This window comes from Lagenorhynchus albirostris, chromosome 3 (assembly GCF_949774975.1).
Source record: "Lagenorhynchus albirostris chromosome 3, mLagAlb1.1, whole genome shotgun sequence".
Lineage (NCBI taxonomy): Eukaryota > Metazoa > Chordata > Mammalia > Artiodactyla > Delphinidae > Lagenorhynchus > Lagenorhynchus albirostris.
Genome location: NC_083097.1, coordinates 7,660,751 through 7,681,423, shown reverse-complemented (window position 1 = coordinate 7,681,423; position 20,673 = coordinate 7,660,751). Strand labels below are relative to the sequence as shown.

The following is a 20,673-nucleotide window of genomic DNA, read 5'->3' as shown; positions in this document are numbered from 1 at the left end:
AAAAGTGACCTTATGCTTCCAGCGAGAGAAACCTAGCACACACCATCACAAATGTGTCTTGAAAAGACAAAACTATTTTTTAACGTCAATCAAATAAAACTCTAAGTTTTATAAGACACATAAATAAAACTCAAAGAATTACAGGGGTCTACATCTTTATTTGCTGCATCTTCATGTTGTGGTTGCTGAAGTCTTTTTCTACGTCTGTTTCATGCTGCCTCAAAATAACAACCTTGGTCCTTCATGTTATTTGTGAGATACAGTTCCTTTGGAATCTTTTAACTGTATTCCTAAATAAAATCTTGTTGTATGGCTGGGAAACTCATTTCTGTATCAGAGCCAGAATTGTTTCTCTTCAGTTTCCCAGTGGATCTGAAATGTGACTGCCAGTAGTCAAGTGCTCTACATAAGAATGCTTTGGTCAAAGCCATACTACAAATTTAGCTTTGTGAGGACACTTCCAACACAACATTAATGACACAAAGTCGTTTACCCTTCCAGTTGATTGAGGTCCTACAGAGCATCCCATGCCAATATGCTGCTCCTCCTATATTTTTACTTTTTATTTTACAAGACCTCTTGTCATTGTCCTGTAAAGTCTTCAAGTAGTGTTAAAAAGCTCATCTTGGTCTGACATTTTTCATGACTATATAATCAATTTATTCCTTTCAGGGTACTTCTTTGCATGTGCAGAATAAATGTTACATTAGCTACAATGTCTAATTTTAATTCAGTTATTATATATATATTTAATTTCTAGTGAACATGACAATTTTTGTTGAACATAACAAATTTTGTGATGTTTGAATTGCATCATCCGGGTGATGGAGGACGTAATTGTATGTTTGAAAACTTGGCATTAGAAGCAACAGTTTTCAGACATTTGGGAAATATTCAGCTAGGGAGCTTGTCCTTGAGAAGTCAGTCCACTCTGACTTCAACACTTTTATCCCATGCTTGATTGATTTTATATATAAACACTTTAGCAAATTTATGTATAAAAATACTAGTCATTTCTCTAGTAATTAGATGCTTTTGCCTACATTGAGGCTAACAAATTGGACAATATGCCATTTTTCAAACCAAACCCTCTTGGATGCATGAAAATAATTTCTTTGAAACTAAGAGCAGCTGCTCTTACTAGGCTTACCTTCCAGCAACGCTTTCATTGATGGAAACATTTTGGAAGGATAACCGTTGTTTGGTGTATCAGTGTCTGACAATCATAATTCTAAATATTACACCAGATATTATAATGTCCTTTGATACTGGCCTCTTTCCTAATGCAAGTTTTTTTTCACAAAATCATCTAGAGGGGCTCACTGATGTTCAGGAGTAGGGTTATTAGAACTCATTGTCTGTTATTTTGTTTTTTCTCCATCCTCAGGTTCATTCCAAGCACTTTAAATTGCTTATCAAAGATGCTTGGTTCCTTAGAACCAAATATGCTTCCTGGAGCCCCAGATGTCTATAGATGCTAAGGGATTTTATGCATGGCATATGTTTTAATTCCACTATTTAAAAAGTAACTATAGGGCTTCCCTGGTGGCGCAGTGGTTGAGAGTCCGCCTGCCGATGCAGGGGACACGGGTTCGTGCCCCGGCCCGGGAAGATCCCACGTGCCGCGGAGCGGCTGGGCCCGTGAGCCATGGCCGCTGACCTTGCGCGTCCGGAGCCTGTGCTCCGCAACGGGAGAGGCCACAACAGCGAGAGGCCCACGTACCGCAAAAAAAAAAAAAAATTGTATATGGTATACTTTAATATAATTACTTTTTTTTTTTTTTTTTTTTTTTTTTGCGGTACGTGGGCCTCTCGCTGTTGTGGCCTCTCCCGTTGCGGAGCACAGGCTCCGGACGCGCAAGGTCAGCGGCCATGGCTCACGGGCCCAGCCGCTCCGCGGCACGTGGGATCTTCCCGGGCCGGGGCACGAACCCGTGTCCCCTGCATCGGCAGGCGGACTCTCAACCACTGCGCCACCAGGGAAGCCCCATATACAAAATTTTAAGGCATTGGCGGTCCTCAGTGAAGCAACTTTTATTGTATATTACCTGGATAACCTGGTATTGTAGAGCAGGGAATAAATTGCTATCATTTCAAATTCTACTCCAAATTAACTGAGATTCCAAGGTGACCTTGTTTAACACTACTTAATTTGCATACGTCAGTATTATTTCAAAAGTAAGCGGCCGAAATGACTGGATGCTGAGAGTGCTATGACTCAGTGGTCACTGGACCTCACATTTTTTAAATGATTTAATGCTATCCTCTTGCATTATATTTATAACAAGAATTTAGTACATACCGCTTTTGCATTCTTTTATATGGGATTAGGCATAAGAATTTACTTAACAAAATGAGTCTTCTGCAGAGAAAGTGTGGAAATCGTGCTCTATTGCTCTAGTGGATTCTGCACCCACCTTGGTGTTCCTCTTCCTGTTGTCAGGATGCAGGGAAGGGTTTGGAAGAGGAATCCTTACAGGGCACTGGCCGCAGAAGCGCAGGGCATGGTAGTCTTGCCCAGCCAGCACAAGGGCTCCAAAGCCTCACCTGTCCCTTCCACTTGGGGGCACCTGGAGCCGCTTGCAAGGCTGCGCGTGGAGAGCATTCTATACCCATGCATTTATTCAGCAAGTGGATTGTTGAACAACTGAGTTCTTGTGTGCGAAGCATTGTTCTAGGCCCTGGGGACATAGAAGTGAACCAAAAGGACAAGATGCCTGTCCAAGTGGAAGTCACCTTCTAGTCGGGGGTGGGGAGAGCAATTGCCATTTGTCCTACATAATTATATAGGCCCCAGTGAAGAGGTAACGCTTGAGCAAAGACATGCAGGAGGCATGTCGGGTGTGGGTCCCAGGAAATGGGACTAGCTGGTGCACAAGCCCCAGGGAACAGGTCTGCCTTGTCTGAGGATCAGACCAGGGTGTGGGAGTGAGGGTACTAGGAAATCAGAGAGAGAGAAAATAAGTGGCTCGACTTCACAGAACATTCCAGATGGCTCTGGCTTTTACTCCAGGTGAATGAAGGGCCCCTGGAGGGCTGTGGCAGAGAGGGGATGGTATCTCAACATCCGTTTTAAAAGCACAACGTTGCGCTGTGTCAAGAGCAGACCGTGTTCTCATATTCAAGTTGTGTAATTTCACAAAATCAACCTAAGGTTTTTATATCATACCCTGGCCATACAGTTATTAACTCTAGAATTTCATTAGATGAATCATGTCCCCTTTAAAATCAATACTAGGACCATGAACGGATCCAGAGGCTTTAAAAATGAATACATTCCATGACAGGGGAATCGATGGCTTTTATGATTAATTAATATTTACTGAATGCCTACAGCTCTGACCTTAGATGTGCACATACTTCTGTGCTTTTGGTATATATTTTTCTAAATTGTGGGAAAAAGAAAGAAACTGTGACAATCAGTAATGAAGGTCACTTACTTTGACAATTTCAGTGAAGGGAGAGTGGTTTAGAGCCCAGGCTTCCCGCCAAGTTACCAAATTTGAACCTTGGTGCCCCACTTACTATTTTTGTGGCTTTTGGAAAGTGGCTTAGCCACTGTCCTCATCTGGAATATTACCGTAATCGTATTTTCCACATAAAATTATGGAGAGACTTATACATGAGGTAAACGTATAGAAAGCACCTAGCTCTGTGGTTAGCACATAACCAAAGTCTTACGAAATGTTACCAGTGTTTTGGTAAGATTTGGAAGCTAATTTGCAGCAGAGCAATGGCCCTCAGTGTGCTATCAATTGTCAGGTTCAGAATTCGTTACGTCACGACGTCTGGCTGTCTGTACTGTGTTGAATGGGATCCCTCCAAAATTCATGCTCACCTGGACTCTCAGAATGTGACCTTTTTAGGAAACAGAGTCTTTGCAGGTGTAATTAGTTAAGATAAGGTTTTACTGAATTGAATGGGCCCTAATTCAAATACCAACGTTTTCATAAGAAGAGGGACATTTGGACAGAGACACACAGGGGAAACACCATGTAACGACAGAGGTGAGGACTGCAGTGATGCTTCTATAAGCCGAGGAAGGTCAATGATGGCCGGCAGCTACCAGAGGCTGGGAGAGGCCAGGAAGGGATCCTTCTCCCTTGGAGATTCCAGAAGGAATCTACTCTGGCTGACTTTAGACTTCTAGCCTTGAGAACTGTGAGAAAACAAATTTACATTGTTTAAAGCCCCCCAGTTTGCAGTGCTTTGTTACAAAGCCCCTAGGAATCGAATACATTGTCTGCTCAATTAAAAAAAAAAAAAACAGCCCTCAATCTAAAAAGCCCAATTAGAAAACAAAAAGCCCCAATGAGCATTTCACAGGTTGGCAGCTCCACCCAGCAGTGATCAAAGGAAGTTTGATGTGGTATCATTCTGTGGAAGAAAATCTTGGGCTTTGATATAAGGATTTAAAAACTAGTTGTAACACATATTTATGGGACTGTCTGAGGTTAGATGTTTCTCTAATGTTGGATGACTTCAGTTTTGTAAGAATCAAAAAACAGTAGTTAAAAAACAAATGCTGGAGAGGATGTGGAGTAAAGGGAACCCTCTTGCACTGTTGGTGGGAATGTAAATTGATGCAGCCACTATGGAGAACAGTATGGAGGTTCCTTAAAAAACTAAAAATAGAACTACCATAAGACCCAGCAATCCCACTACTGGGCATATACCCTGAGAAAACCATAATTCAAAAAGAGTCATGTACCACAATGTTCATTGCAGCTCTATTTACAATAGCCAGGACACGGAAGCAACCTAAGTGTCCATCGACAGATGAATGGATAAAGAAGATGTGGCACATATATACAATGGAATATTACTCAGCCATAAAAAGGAATGAAACTGCATTATTTGTAGTGAGATGGATGGACCTAGAGTCTGTCATACAGAGTGAAGTAAGTCAGAAAGAGAAAAATAAATACCGTATGCTAACACGTATATACAGAATCTAAAAGAAAAAAAAATGGTTATGAAGAACCTAGGGGCAGAACAGGAATAAAGATGCAGACGTAGAGAATGGACTTGAGGACATGGGGAGGGGGAAGGGTAAGCTGGGACGAAGTCAGAGAGTAACACTGACATATGAACACTACCAAATGTAAAATAGAGAGCTAGTGGGAAACAGCCGCATAGCACAGCGAGATCAGCTCGGTGCTTTGTGACCACCTAGAGGGGTGGGATAGGGAGGGTGGGAGGGAGATGCAAGAGGGAGGAGTTATGGGGATATATGTATACATATAGCTGATTTACTTTGTTATAAAGCAGAAACTAACACACCATTGTAAAGCAATTATACTCCAATAAAGATGTTAAAAAAACCCAAAAAACCGTAGTTAGAAGATATGATGAAAGTCCCCTTCCACTTCTCTGATTTGGAGGCCACCAGTAAGAATGAAATGGACTTGCCTATATTTGCCATAGGCATAAGTGCAGGGGTATGGCAGATTGATATTAAAAGTGAACGGATACACCAAATATCTGCTAAGGAGTAAAGGCAGAGAGGCAAGCTGGACAAATCTGTCCAAAGTGACTCAACTCTACCCCTTTATGTCTTGCGGGACCTTAGTTCCCCGACCACCCGGGATCGAACCAGGGCCCCAGCAGTGGAAGCGTGGAGTCCTAACCACTGGACGGTCAGGGAATTCCCAAGTGCCACTTGTTTTGAACCCATCATCTGTGACCGCTAAAAGCCATTAGCAAAGAAGATGCCTTTGCTGAAGGATAACTAGATTGACACTTGAGTCAGGTCACATAAAAATCACAGTTGTTTCAAGTTCTGACTCGTTTGCACTCTGCTTCTCTTTTGAACACATACAGTCTCACATTCCCCGGCAATTTGTTTATAATCGCCATGACAATTTAACATTCTCCAGCATTTCACAGAAATCCATACCATAAGAATATAAATGCAAACATATTAAAGAAAAGCCCTCAGGTGGTTGTTAATTTTTGGCACTGTGTAATTAAACTAGTTTTTTTTTTTAATGTTATCTTTTGCCAGTATCTAATTAGCAAAGCCATCTGCTGAAAGAGTACTGGCCCATCTGCCTAGAATGTTGTTCTCTTCATTTTTATGAAAAGTATCTGCCTTTGCTGGTCCCTGTCTAATTAACTTCTCTCGCTGCAGAATGTGATAATACACAACTTTGTTTATATACTTCCGAGAACTGTGGATTTATATGTATGTAACTCGATCATAAAAGGAGCCAATCTTTTTCTTTCTCACATCTGATTTACTCCTGAGATCCCAGCTCTGTTTATCATAACCTGAGCAAATGTGTGCACACAACAGGGAGATGTGTGCTGTGTCATGAAGCAGTAGGTGCTTCCATAGATCCCCAGGGTTTCAGCAGGTGTAAAATGATTTTCTGTAAACCTACTCACTTTCCTTTTAGGTCTGTCCATAGCACTGTCAATTCCTGAAAGTTGATGATGTTGTAAGTTCCAGTGTCCCACTGGATTCTGAGATGAACGTGGCTACTGCAACAATGAAAATGACCACAGATGCATTCTCAGATTTAGCATGATGTTATCTAGGCTGATGGAATTCACTTATATTTTATTGTAGACTAATACCTGATGTGTGCAAACATTATTTGTATGTGTGTTTTTCCTTCTATCACTCATTATCTATCAATATCTTGCACTTAGTAGGTATTTAATGAATATTTATTAAGTGAAAGAGAGAATGGTGAGTGCATTTGCATAAAGCAACACCTCTGCAAATTATTGAATAGCACAGATGTTATTTCTAACTATTTACAGACAAAAAAAAGCTGTGCTACAAACAGGAAACTCTGTGTCTTTTGTTTTATTTATTTATTTATTTATTTACTTTTGCGGTACGCGGGCCTCTCACTGTTGTGGCCTCTCACTGTTGTGGCCTCTCCTGTTGTGGAGCACAGGCTCCGGACACGCAGGCTCAGCGGCCATGGCTCACGGGCCCAGCCGCTCCGCAGCATGTGGGATCTTCCTGGACTGGGGCACGAACCCGTGTCCCCTGCATTAGGCAGGCGGACTCTCAACCACTGCGCCACCAGGGAAGCCCTGAAACTCTGTGTCTTTTAAAACGTTGATGTTTCAAACTCATTGCCTTTGGATATCCAAGTAACCACATTATCGCTGCTACGTGTCTGCTGTTGAAAAATATAATGAAGGAGATAATAAAGTAAGTACAGAATGGAGTAGTGAATTAAGATTCCTTTTCTCTACTAGGCTCTGGTGCAATAGAAAAAGACAAGAGATGACAAAAATTAAAGATTTAATCCCCAGGATAGAAGATCATGAGTGTTGCATTGAGATCTGAAAGGTAGAATGTAGAACCCCTTAGCCTTTGTTTTTTGGGGTTTTTGTGTGTGTGTGTGCGGTACGCGGGCCTCTCACTGTTGTGGCCTCTCCCGTTGCGGAGCACAGGCTCCGGACGCGCAGGTTCAGTGGCCATGGCTCACGGGCCCAGCCGCTCCGCGGCATGTGGGATCTTCCCGGACCGGGGCACGAACCCGTGTCCCCTGCATCGGGAGGCGGACTCTCAACCACTGTGCCACCAGGGAAGCCCTAGCCTTCGTTTTGACTGTCATAAACATAGGTTTGGGTGGGTAGAAAAGTGTCTTAGAAGGAGTCAACCAGAAAGATGGCTTCATAAATCAGCAGTGGGATTTGCTCCAAAATTATGATGCATGAAAGAATAACAATGAATCTCCATTGATAATAGAACAAGAAGGCTGGATTAAAGAAGTTTAATTGATTAGAATACATCTTGTGGAATAAAGAAAAGTTGTGACCAGGTTAAAACATAATCTAAGTCAAACAGAGTAATTGAGTAACTTTGAGAAATCTGGTACTGGAGAGTTCCATTGATATTCCTGTTTCTCTCTAGAGAAAGTGTTTTTCTCCATTGCTGCCAAGTGGTCAAATAGGTAAAATCTAGTTTGCTGAGTGAACAGACAGTAGGTGATTCGTCTAGAACACCCAGTTTTAGGCCAATCTTGAAAAGACACATTTTCCTACTCCATTGTTTTTCAAATTCTGTGACATCCAATCACATGTGTTCAGCTACAATAGGTAGTTCAGTTCCATTCTTAACATAATTTCCCTTTATCCTGCCTTCTAGTCAGGTAGAAAGTGAATCAACAGAAAAGCTGTACAATCATGGTCTTTAATTAATTCTGGATTTGAACATTACTGGAAAGTTGATATATTGTAATAAAAATGCCTCAGGAAAGTAACTTTGCTACTTTTAATAACCATCTTCAGAAAAATCTATAAGATTTTTCCTATTTTCTGTTGGCCTAATAAACTTGTGTGAGCAGTTGCTCTTTCTGGCGAAACTGGATAAAGCAATGAAATATCTTTGAGAGCTCTCACATTTTTTTCCTCTTACTATCCCCTTCTAATCCTTGGCCAGTGTTTATCTTGAAAATGCAAAGGTTACTTGGACATTAGGCAGACTTGGGAAGCTGATTGTTTGCCATTTCAGCAGAAGGATTTGAAGAATTTTGATGGCATCTGATAAATATTCTTCTTGTAACTCTGGGACTAACTCTGCCCCTTGCAGCTCTTAAGTTTACTGAAGGCAGCATTACTATTTAACTTTCAACAAAATCAGTAAACCAGTGAGAGCCACTAGGAATTCCTCTTTATCTAAATCATTTCACTTAATAATTTTCCTAGTAATTATAGAGCACACATTCCTCCTTGTGATATATAACTCTAAATCCTCTTGATGATACATAAAATCCAAGTTATTATGGGGTGTACTTTGCTAAAGAATGTATCATAGTGTATCAATCCTGTTTTGAGTTTAAGTAAGGGCGAAGGCATGGATATCTCTATTTAAATGAAAACAACAGAATGAGCTTTTATACAGGGATGTGCTAAAGGAAAGCTCCACTCAGAATAACAGCTGTGTGCTTGTTTTATCTGTGCTTCATGGGGATATATAATTATGCAACTGTACATGAAGTTCTTATCTCTTCTCTGGAGGTGTCATCACGTCTCATAAAAGTATCTGTCATTCTAGTAAGGAATTCAAGCCATTTGTTTGCATTAGATGCTAATTAGCTGTAACCTTATTGTTGCCACTAAACATTATGAACAGGAAAACATCACAGGAAGAATGAACAACTTCTCTTATCAGATGTTGACACAGACAAAAATCTCTAAGTCTGCACAAAGGAAAACAGTTATAGTATTGTTTCTGTTTGAAAGGCACTGAAGTGGTTCTCTCTTTTATACAAAAGAAAAGAACACTTTTCGTATGAATTCATATTTGCCAAGTAAGATAAGATGCAAGATGCAGCGTTTTATGTTTTAATCTCTGTTATGTAACATTCTTTGGAGAACAGTAGATATTAGATAATGGTGTTAATATGACTTTGTTATTCTCAGTTTAGGAGAATTAGCAAAAACCAAAAAACAAAAACCTTCTTTTTAGAAGTAAGAGTGAAGGCATTATTCTCTTTCATAATATTTGACATTAGTATTTTTTGGCTTCGTTTAGTTTATTGTGTAACAATAGTCCAAATTAAAAGCAAATTGTCCCTCGCTTCAATTTTTTCTGATAATGATTTAACTGGTTCTTCAGAAATCTTGAATTCTTCAGAAATCCAACTCTAATAGTAAGATAGAACATAATTGTAGTAACAGGTGGACAGAATGGAGAAGACATTTTTGCCCTATAAAAGTCCACATTCCATAAAATAATGGAAAAGATAAATATCTCAGATACTTAGATCTTTTCAAAATATGATTCACAGTCTCAACATATTGGCCATTAATGTTTGCAGGTATCATTTCTTCCTGTGAAGTAGGTTCTGTATGTTACCTTAACTAATCACAGGTCCACTTGTGGGTTAGCATCAGATGTGAAAGTATGCATATCACACTGATCAGCGTGAGTTAGATTTGGAAAGTGAGGGAGAAAATTTAAAAGTCATGGCTCTAAGTATTTAGCCAGAGCTAATAACTGTATAAAAATTATTGGCATTGGGAGGAAGTAGTAGATGGGCTTTTGCATGAGCTGTTTATTTTATTGACTCTTCATCATTTATATATGTCTTTGGGGAGTAAGGATATGCAAAATCACTCTTGCTTCATTATCTGTGAATATTGGTAAATGACAGACGGTTAAACTAAGACATACACCTCTAAATGAGAATGTAGATCATTTTGTTTCAAGGCTTCTCTTTTCAGCATCCTGTGAATCTCTTCTGTAGTTTTACTGAAATGAGTGTGTCTGTAATCAGTGAAGTAGTCACCAACTCAGGGCGTGTACTTCTCTTATACTGACTAGTTTTAAAGCACGTTATTACTGCGCAAATGAAAATACTTAGGGGGTGAGTCCTTTAAAATGCTTCAATTTGAAAGCTCAGTATAAACCCACATGACTGAATTCCATGTTTTTGGTGTAAATTCTATGTTAGTATGAAAATGTTGGTGTCATGGTGTTCCCACCTTACCTAATCTGGTTACCGATACCTTATTATTTTTTTCCCTTTTACTCAGTCAAAGGCCTTTTATTCAGTTGTTGTCGTTTTGGTGTTTCCTATAGGCTGTGGAGTGGGAGTGTGATGAAGCAACCAAGAAGGCCTGTTACAGCAAAGGCAAGTCCCAGGTAAGGAAGATGCCATGATGGGTAGTCATCACCTTTGTGAGGGATAGTACGTGGAACGTTTAATATGAAGGCTATTCCCGCTTATGATGCCATGGAAACTGAAAAAAGAAGCAAGATTCAAAATATATGCACAGTCAGTTCTCAAGGTTTTAACACTGAAGCAAGATTAACAACAATCAGCTGTTAGGATTCAGAACATATGATCAGATATAATTTGCACTCCCAGTCATTAGAGTAAGATAAGAAATTAATTGGTTATGATGTCATTTCGAAAGATATGGGCTTGAATTTTGAAAACACTATTTTAATTTCCCCCAATCATATCTTACAGCTAACTCCAGAAAGTAGCTATATGATAAATATAATTACTATATCAAAAATGATTTGAGGTTTTTTATAATTCATCTTAACATGTCTTTAAAATAAGTTCTCTCTCTCTCCATATGAAACTCTACATGGCTAAGTTCCTAAGGAAAGAGCAGATTATAGCTAACATTGGAAATACGTTTCTTGAGCTACTGTGCACATTGCAGGCCTACTTTCACACGACTGGTGGGCTTAGAAAGAGACATGAATCTCTTTTCCAAGGAAGTCTGTTTCTGAGGAAGTCCCACTGGATCATCTTGAGGAAACGCCTCTGCAGCTGGTGCATAAGCTCATTATGTCTCATTCTGTTAGTGATCATCTAATACTTTATTGGAACGTGGGCCTTTCCGATGTGAATCACACTTTGGGTCACCGAGTAAAGCAGACTCACAGGGAGCAGCAAAGAGGGCTCGCTGCACAAAGTGTGGTCCCAGGGCCAAGGGCTTGAGGAAAAATACAGCAAACGGAGAGGGCGCTGCTAAAAGATCCTTACACCACCTGTGTTTGTCCAAGAGGGTCACGCACTTTATTTTACCCAATTTCATTTTCTGTTTCTTTGTCTTTTAACTCAACAGTTTTGAGAGTCAGACATGGAGGCAGGTCTCAGCAAACTTAGTCATTGGCTTTCCCAAAACTAGGAAAGAGTTAGGAAGTAAAGAACTAGGCAGAAGGAAGGAGAGAAGGAAGAAAATGAGATCTTAGCTAGAGAAACACTTGGAGACATTTTACAAAAGCAGAAATTGATGAATGCTGTTTATTGAAAGATATCTAACCTCAGAAGGTACCTCTGAGATAAAGCATTAGAGGCACAAGAAGATTTAAAAGTGGCACCAGGTTCCAAAGAATCAGAATATCGTCTCTTAAATTACCCCCCAAAATAAATAAATCAGTACATAGTAAATTTATTTACCTCTATAACAAATTCAGAAGAGTTTGTATAAATTATGTATGAGCCTTTGAAAACGTTCTTCCTATTTGGTTTTTCCTCTCCTCCCTGTAATGCTTACATATTTGATATGACAGGTGGATTCCTGCCCTTTTTTTTGCTTCTCACTCATCTCGGAGCACAAGAAATTCTTCAAGTAAGACCCCCGTAGTGAGGAGTGAAAGCTGGGGAATCAGATCTGCCTCGGGGGGGAGGGTGGGAAAAACGACTTTCTTTCCTCTAGCAAGATCCACTGATGGGAAGCATTGGCCTCTCTCTCCAAGGTTCTCATGCCAACACTGATCCCTTTGTCTGGCGACATCAGTGCCCCCAGGGTCCCTGGGCACCGTCTGTGACCTCATTCTGCCCATGCTTTCTTCTCCCTTTTACTTTTCCTCTTTTCTCTCCTTTCTCTTCTTGTCTTCATCCTCCTCTGGTACTTTAGGGCTTCTTCCTCCCCTTCCTTCTTGCTGGGGCTGTGATACACCCACAAGCAGCACTATTCAGTTTTGGGAAACCCCGCCAAAATCTTTGTGGACACCTGCCTGTCTTAAGGCCTGTCTGGGGACATGTGTAGTTGGTAGCCCTGGGTCGGCGGGTGGCTGGGCCTCCCTTCCCTTCCGAGGCCCCATCTAACTGTTCCCCGCCCTGCCTCCCTCCCCCATCTCCCTGGACTTGTGTGTCCCCACTCCTCAGGGGTTCCTGCCTGACCTGTCCCACCCCACTCTGCATCACTTCTCAGTAGCCGTTTGTATTTCCTGGTCAGGCTGCGTTTTAGTTATTCAGCCCCCTCCCCTGAGCTGGGCCACATGAATTCTTGTTGAGCCCAGGACACAGCCTGTAGTGGCTGTTTGACTCCAGTCCACTAAGGAGCGAGCAAACACGTAAGCCTTCATCTGGCTTCTGCCCTCACCACTCCCGATGCCGGAGCCACTTCTTGTGGTGGAGTCTGTCCTGGCCTCTACCTGCCACATGCCAGTCATTCCTTTCACCCATCATGACAACCAAGATCAACCAAGAATGTCTCCAGACATTACCGGACAGTGACTTGGGTGAAAATCCCAGGCGTAATTCCCAAGATGGTATTGTATTGGCAACTTTTACATTGTCTATTTTGAATTTTGCTCTCCCTTTAAGAGTACTTTCATATTTCATCTAGATCACACTTATTTATTCATTTCAAGGGCTTTAAAAAAATGTCCTCTCTGTGGACTTCAGTCTCCTGTGTGTTAAAGGAAAACATTCAATTACTTAATCTAGCCAAGGTTTCTCCTGCTAATAGTCTATGAGTCTACAATTTTAAAACAATCCATGTGGTAGCCTTATACTAGTAGATTATTACTCCTTGGGGTGAAAAGTTGCTTCTGCTGAATCAAAATTGTCCCATATTTTTCCTTAAGCTGTGATCATTGGCTGTTTGATGCTTAGAAATTAAGCAAGTAAAAACCAGGGAACACACAGGAAAGGCCATCTTTCACGCCTATTAGGAATATATCTTTGATTCACAGAAAGGACAGATCATTATTATACATAATTGAGGTTTCCTGATACACAGAAAGAAAACGAGCAAAGCAAACATTGTCAAAGAAAATCGTACCTTTAAGTTCCACATGTTTCTGGTTTCAATGGGCTAAGAACAATGGCAAACCCCAGTAATTATAAATCGATTCAAACTGTGTTTGTGGATGGGATTTTTTTTTTTAAGATGAATGCGTTAAGACAGATGAAGATGAATTTCAAAGTGCCAATGTGAGAAAGAGAAATGGCATATTCTTTTAGGTTGCATGAAGTACACTGATAAACTCACAGACAGTTTTGAACAACCTACGCTTGGTTGAAATAGAATTCGGTTTTGTAGCAGAACCATGTGCGATGAAGTTCATGTGCACAAAATGATGTGATAGGTCTATGAAGGCAGCAGCCTAGGCAGCGCTGCTGGGCTGGCCCAGGGCTGGTGAGCGCAGAGGGACATCCAGGGCTCTTCATCTTCTGTTACTAGTTCCTTTCTCTTATGTAGCATCTCTGTGGCTTTCTTAAAGTGGTAGCTGGCACAACAGCCATCAGAGACCCTGAGCCCAGCTCCTGGAACACAGGAGGGAAGGAAACAAACAGCTCCAAAGGTCTAGCCCCTGAATTCAGAATTCATTCAACCCCAATTTCCCTGTTCTGACATTTCAAGGAGCCAAATCAGGAGACATTTCCATAGAGTCCATTTGACTGAGGTGTAACATCTCTTTGGGGGAGTGGAATTCAGATTTTCTTAGTAGCCCTGAGTTTAGAAATAAGAATTCAATTGTTTTCTGTTTTTGTTGGCGTTAGAGTAATATGGAAACTTACACACAAATTTACAAAGTTTCCCTTCTTCCTGAAATAGAGTAATGCAGAATGTGACATCTCAAAAATGCGAAAAATGCTAGCCATTTTGTCTGAACTCATTTTTTCCTACCCTAAGAAAAGTGGTCTGTGCTTCTCCACATAATGCCTTTTACTGCAGAGCCAAGAATGTGGAGCGTGGATGAGGCGCTGGGCCTTCAGGGGTGCGCCCACTCAGTCCTCTGGGGAGAGCATTCCTCCGCGGGCTGCAGAGGGGAGAAGAGAGAGGGCACATGTCCTCGTGTTCCCCATGTTGCTGGGACCGACACGGACATCATTTCTCGTTCAGTCGATTAAAATGACCATTTAGGGAATCAACGTCAAGAAAATGTAGCCAGATCTTTGATTTGAGCCTGTGTAGCAGAGAAGGGAGGACGGAGACTGTCAATTCTTGGTGAGGTTTGAATTCTATTTTACTTAAAATTTTCAGCTCACTTGGGAGAAAAGGGGTGACTTGACCTGAAATGGCTTAAACATCCTATCTATGAAAACAGGAGTGGGAAATCTGTGTTGTTTATGGATTCAAAAAGGTTTCATAATAAAATCTGTTGGATTTAGTTATTTTTGAAACATCACTCTAGACATTGGCTTCCAGAAGTATTTAAATGTGTTTTACGCAAATGTTATTTTAAACGTAAATAGTTGATTCTCTTGTGATCTAACAAAAGCTCCTTGTCTGCTTGGGGTTATTATGTCTAAACCAAAGCCCTTCCTACCATGACCTTTAGGAACTTTACAGAGGAAACACAACCGATTACTAAGGGAATGAAAGAGCTCCTTTATGCACATATTATACTTTATAATTTTCAAAAGATTCTCGTTTGTGATCTCATTTCAGTATTTTTAACACCAAGTTCCTAGAATGATTTTGCAAGTTAGTGGGAGAGTTTGGATTAGAATCCAGTGCTCTGTGTATTGCTCTTCCTGCTGTGTCCTGTGGTCCTGCTTCCCAGGTTGTCAAATTCTGCTCATAAACAGGTAAATTCCAGAGAAGAAAAACATGATGCCATCCCGCCTGGGAACCTGTGATGTTGGGGGTGAAACAACGTTTTCATCCAAGGTGCCAATATTTGGAAAGCTATGAGTTAGCTGGTGCAGGCAGCACACTACAGAACTGCCTTTGTTCTGTATAATTGCTCCCAAAACGGAGGGTTCTTTAAGATCAGATACTAACAACCTGTGCAGATTACACATACCAAATTTTGGTTCATAAAATTGAGGTTCCTTAACAAGTTACCCTTGGAGTCAGAGCTCAGTTGAAAACAATCTCATTAGATAAATAAATATATATAATATACTCTATTAGTACACTTATATAGCATACACTCTTTTAATATATATTCATATATATGTGTATCCGTATATTTATAGTTTTATAGATATACATATAAATATCTATATTTATATATCTAATTATGGACATAATAGTATGTCTATATATTTATATAAATGCTTCTGTAATATGTATGCATATATATTCATATGTAATATATATGTCTCCTATATATGTATATATGTCTTATATATGTGTGTGTGTGTGTGTGTGTGTTTATATATATATTTACATCTGATTGGATGGTCCAGTTTTTTAAGATCCACAGTTAGTCTTTCTTCAAGCAGAACATCTGTTTGGGAAATAAATATGATGAAGTGCTGCAGGGCAAACCCAGTTATTTCATGAAGAAAATTGTCCCCAAACACATGCTCTCTCTGCTGGTGCCTTGGTCTTATGTCCTTGAGATCAAGTGGGCATCGGCTGTCGCATCTAAAAGCTCTTTCGGTGAGTCAGCAACTGTTCATGTCGGCTCTCAATTCAAGCAGGAATTGCTTCAAAGTCAAGGACAGGTTGACCCACCGGTGGGACTGCAGGCACAAGCGGGTTATTTTAATGTTTAAGTGCTATTATCAAAGTGAGGTAGATGAGTTTCACTGTAACAACAGAAGCCATGTGCTGGCAGGCTCCCGGGAGCCTTGGGAACGTGCACTGTGTCTTCCTGGAAAACTGGAATTCCTTAAATCCCCTTATGCCATTTTTGAGCTACAGAAATGGGATAAAAGAAACAAATTCTCAGGTGAGATTCTTATCATGGACATTTAGATAAGCTCATTTAAAAGATAAACCTAGAGTAGAACCTCCTGAAAGGACTTCTGTGTTATATTTTAAAACACGTGGTCCAAGCAGTACTTCTAGTAGGTTCAGGTAACCCGTGAAAAGCCCCTGTCTGTAGCAAAGACTGACAAAGTGATAGACTATGGATTTTCCCATAGGAGAATTTGGATTTGGGGATCACCATCATGAGGAGACTCAGTATTACAGGGCCTGGCACTCAGCCGTTTCCTGTCATTCTTAATTTTTTTTTTTTTGCGTTACGCAGGCCTCTCACTGTCGTGGCCTCTCCCATTGCGGAGCACAGGCTCCAGACGCACAGGCTCAGCGGCCACGGCTCACGGGCCCAGCCGCCGCGCGGCATGTGGGATCTTCCCGGACCGGGGCACGAGCCCGCGTCCCCTGCCTCGGCAGGCGGACTCTCAACCACTGCGCCACCACTGATTCATAAATTGATCTTCTGCTCCAAAGCAAAGTACTTCTGCTTTCTTTCATTTCTGTTTTTACATTCTGTTTTGCTTGGATTTTCTCCAATCTCTCATCAAAAAAAAAGAAAAAAAGAAAAAGTTGTTATTTTCAATGTATTTATTTGCTTAGGATTCACATCCAGTCTGTTTCTAGATAGAATCAGTTGAGCAGTTTGTGAATTAACCATGAGGGAACATTTAGGGGAGTGAAACAGGAAGGGGCTGAGCTGAGCTGACCCAGACTGTCGGGCGAATGAGTTCAGCCTTGGACAGTTAAGAAGAAACACGGAAGGACCACCCCACCTCCAGTGGTTCCTCCTATTGGACACAGAGGGTGAGAAGAGCTCGTCCAACTTCACTGGTGATGGGACAGAACTAGTCCCCCCCCATCCTCTTCTCTGTTCCCTCCAGCCTTGCATGCTGGGCTTACCTAAAGCATTACCCTCCTCAGGCCCCACTTACCATATGTAAGCAACTACGGCTTTCACCGAGCTGGTGATGCCTGCATCCTCTTAGTAAAGACCGCATAAGCCTCCATGTCCGATTGTCCAGTTTCCTGACATTTACCTGCTTCCTTCCATACATCCTCACTCAACATGAGGGAGCCTATCAGCATCGGGGAGACACACAGCCCAGGTAACCTTTCCCAGAGGGTACAGTGTATTCTCGTGATTTCCAGAACATACTTTTTAAATTCTCTGTTCTAATTCTTTAAAAAAATTTTTTTGATGTGGACCATTTTTAGAAAGTCTTTCTTGAATTTGTTACAGTATTGCTTCTGTTTTATGTTTTGGTTTTTTGGCCACGAGGCATGTGGGATCTTAGCTCCCCGACCAGGGATCGAACCCTCACCCCCTGCATTGGAAGACGAAGTCTTAACCACTGGACCACCAGGGAAGTCCCTCTCTGTTCTAATTGAAATAATATTGTGCCCTCCCTCATTTACTTTTTTCCAGGATTTTTTTTGACAACCAGTTGGATTTGTCCTTCTGCTCTGACACACGTCAGCATCCTGGGTATCACATCCCCAGCCATCTTTCTAGTTCTTCATCAAGTTTGTAATGGGCCTTCAGGAAGGTTAATGACCTACAGTCCTGTTTTCACTTTGTCTTTCTTTTGGGAGATTAAGATAAACACCACATCTGTTATCTTTATTGTTTCTCTTCCCAAAATTGATTAGAGGCCCTTGCTTTTTCTTCACCAGGTCTGTAAGACTCAGCCATGAGAGCACCTCTTTTCAATGGGGATGATTCTCTTGGAATAACTTACCCTTGGCCAAGTTCACGGTGATATGACTGCCTCTAGAGCATTTCTACCTGTGTCAGTCTCCTGCTTTAAAAAACAAAACGTGAAAAGTTCTTTTATGTTTTGACTCATTCTTGAGAGAGTTCTAAAAGCAGCAACAGAAAACAAACAAAATCTCCACATCTCTCCACTGTCTGTAATTTTCTCTCATTCTTTATTATAGTGTCATTGTTGTGTCTGCTTTGTCCATTCCGGCCATCAAGAGCCATCTCAGCCCTGTGTTCCCCGAGTTGTCTTTCTGGAGTGCCCTCAGACGCCATTAGGTCTGGGGTTTCCACCCTGGCCTTGATCCTGTCTCTGCAAGCTCTGTGCCCCTCTGCTCTCTGAGGCAGCGCACCCCTCCTCTGTGTTCTCTGAGTGAGAGCTCCCTGACCCTGGGAAGGGATAACGATGTGCCTTTTTGATGTCTTGGTTTGTTCTTTCTCTTCAGAACTCTCCTTCCCTTTCCCCAGGTATAAAAGCAAAACAGAACAGAACAAAATAAGCCTCCCTATCAGGTGCACCTTTCTCAGTTACTCAATTTATTGTCTTCCTTTGACACTCATTTCTTAATTCGTCTAATAGTTAATTTCGATCTTTCATTCTGTCTTTTTTTTTTCTTCAAAGTATCTTCAGTTTAGCAGCCAATGATAATTTGTTGTTTTTTTTTTTCCGCACACACACACTGTATTTTATTTTTACAGGCTATAAATAGACTGACACCAAGCATTGTAAATGGATGACCACGACAGAAGCAACAATGATTGCAATTACCAAACACGAAACACACTCACACTATGTCATAATATTGACATTCAGTCCAGGAATCCTCCACTGTAACAGCTCCTTTACTTTGCAGTGAAAATTGACTGGTATATTTTTTGCCTCTGAGTCCTCGTGGGATTTTTTTTTTTTAATTCAAACAGAAAGTCACAAAAATTATAATCATCCTCATCAGTTCACTCAGTCCCGTGTAATTAATTTTTTTTCATCTTGATCTTTTGTTAGCACTTTTATGAATTCATCAGTTTTCCATTAGAGTTCTGAAAATGCTTATTCATTCAGTTCAGCAGTATAGTCAGTTACCAGAAACCTGTACTTGTCAGAGTCTTTTCCATGAATTCCTTGAAGATGAAACCCTTTTATAGGAACATTTTTGCAAAAGCATCAGAGTACACCCAGAACTGTCTGTAAAAGACAAAAGACTTAAGAATGACCACGGTTAAAGATTTGATGAAAGTTCATAATAATGCAATTGGCAAGGAAATTTAGTTATTTCTGAGATATACATTTTAAAGTAATAACTAGAATTATGACTTATAACATTATACCAAACATATAAGATTTTTAGAAATTTCATGTAATGTCTGAAACATTTATATTAACATATTTCCATACAAAAAAATCAAAGAAAGTTTAGTATTAGTTGTTTTTTTGTTTGTTTGTTTGTTTTTTAGACTGCAGGATAATTTGTTGCTTTTATTGTTAGTAGTAGTATTAGGAAAATTATCTACCTTCGATATTTCACTTTACAGTTAGAAAACAAATTCAAATATTTTAGCTCATTTTATATCCACAGCTAGGCCATGCCACAGGCTGAGTTATGGCAAATCAACATTTCGTGAAGACTGAGGCTCCATTCCACGGAAGAGAGCACTGCTGTGCCATTAGATCCAGATCCTCCTGATTGGGGAAATGTGTGTCAAACCGATATATCATCATGCAGCATCTTCTAGGTCTGGTTGGTTGGTCAGTCACCATTTCCTGTTCATTTGCTGGAGTCTGACTTTGCCCTTTCACACGGAAGCAGGAGGGACTGAATTATGGAAGTAGTTTCCTTACCTGTCTCCTGAACTGCCATATCACATCTCTACTAGCTTCCACATGGTCCAGAGCGGTCCTTCATTTACAAACATCACCTCAGGTCAAAACGGCATGCAGTGGCACAGGGAGATCAGCTCGGTGCTCTGTGACCACCCGGAGGGGTGGGATAGGGAGGGTGGGAGGGAGACGCAAGAGGGAGGGGATGTGGGGATATATGTATATGTATAGCTGATTCACTTCGTTATAAGCAGAATCTAACACAACGTTGTAAAGCAATTATACTCCAGTAAAGATGTTTAAAAAAACAACAACTGCATGCAGTAAAAACATAAAACGGTTCCTTCACATTCAGAATAAAAAGTAAACTCACTGGTCTAGCACACCTGGCCTGTGTCTGGCTCCCCAGCTTATGTCTGCCTCTTCTGTACATAGTGAAAGCACGGTGCTTTCTCCAACCGTGATGCCTTGTCACAGTCCATTCTTTCTGCTGAGAATGTGTTTTCCCTCCTTTGCTCGGTAAAATCCTGCAAGTGTCAGGGGGTACCTCCTCAAGGAAGCCTCACCAAATCCTACTCTTCCTTTGAAACTTATCTCAGGTGTCATCTCCTCCAGGGAGCCTTCCTACACCTCCTCCCTTCCCCTCTCCTCTGGAGCTAGCAATATGCTGTTCTCCGGTGACTCCTCATTAGAGCACATGGACAGCTCCGTG

The 20,673-nt window shown here is 41.0% G+C and overlaps 1 protein-coding gene across 5 annotated transcripts in view; it reads left to right on the top strand.

Moving 5' to 3' along the window:
- Positions 1-20,673, top strand: part of SEMA5A (semaphorin 5A) — a 484,691-nt gene that overhangs the window by 292,392 nt on the left and 171,626 nt on the right. For all 5 annotated transcript variants that reach the window (XM_060146861.1, XM_060146858.1, XM_060146860.1 and 2 more), the window contains exon 6: positions 10,556-10,618. In XM_060146861.1, the coding sequence (XP_060002844.1) occupies positions 10,556-10,618 (63 nt within the window). The remainder of the gene's footprint in view (positions 1-10,555; positions 10,619-20,673) is intronic.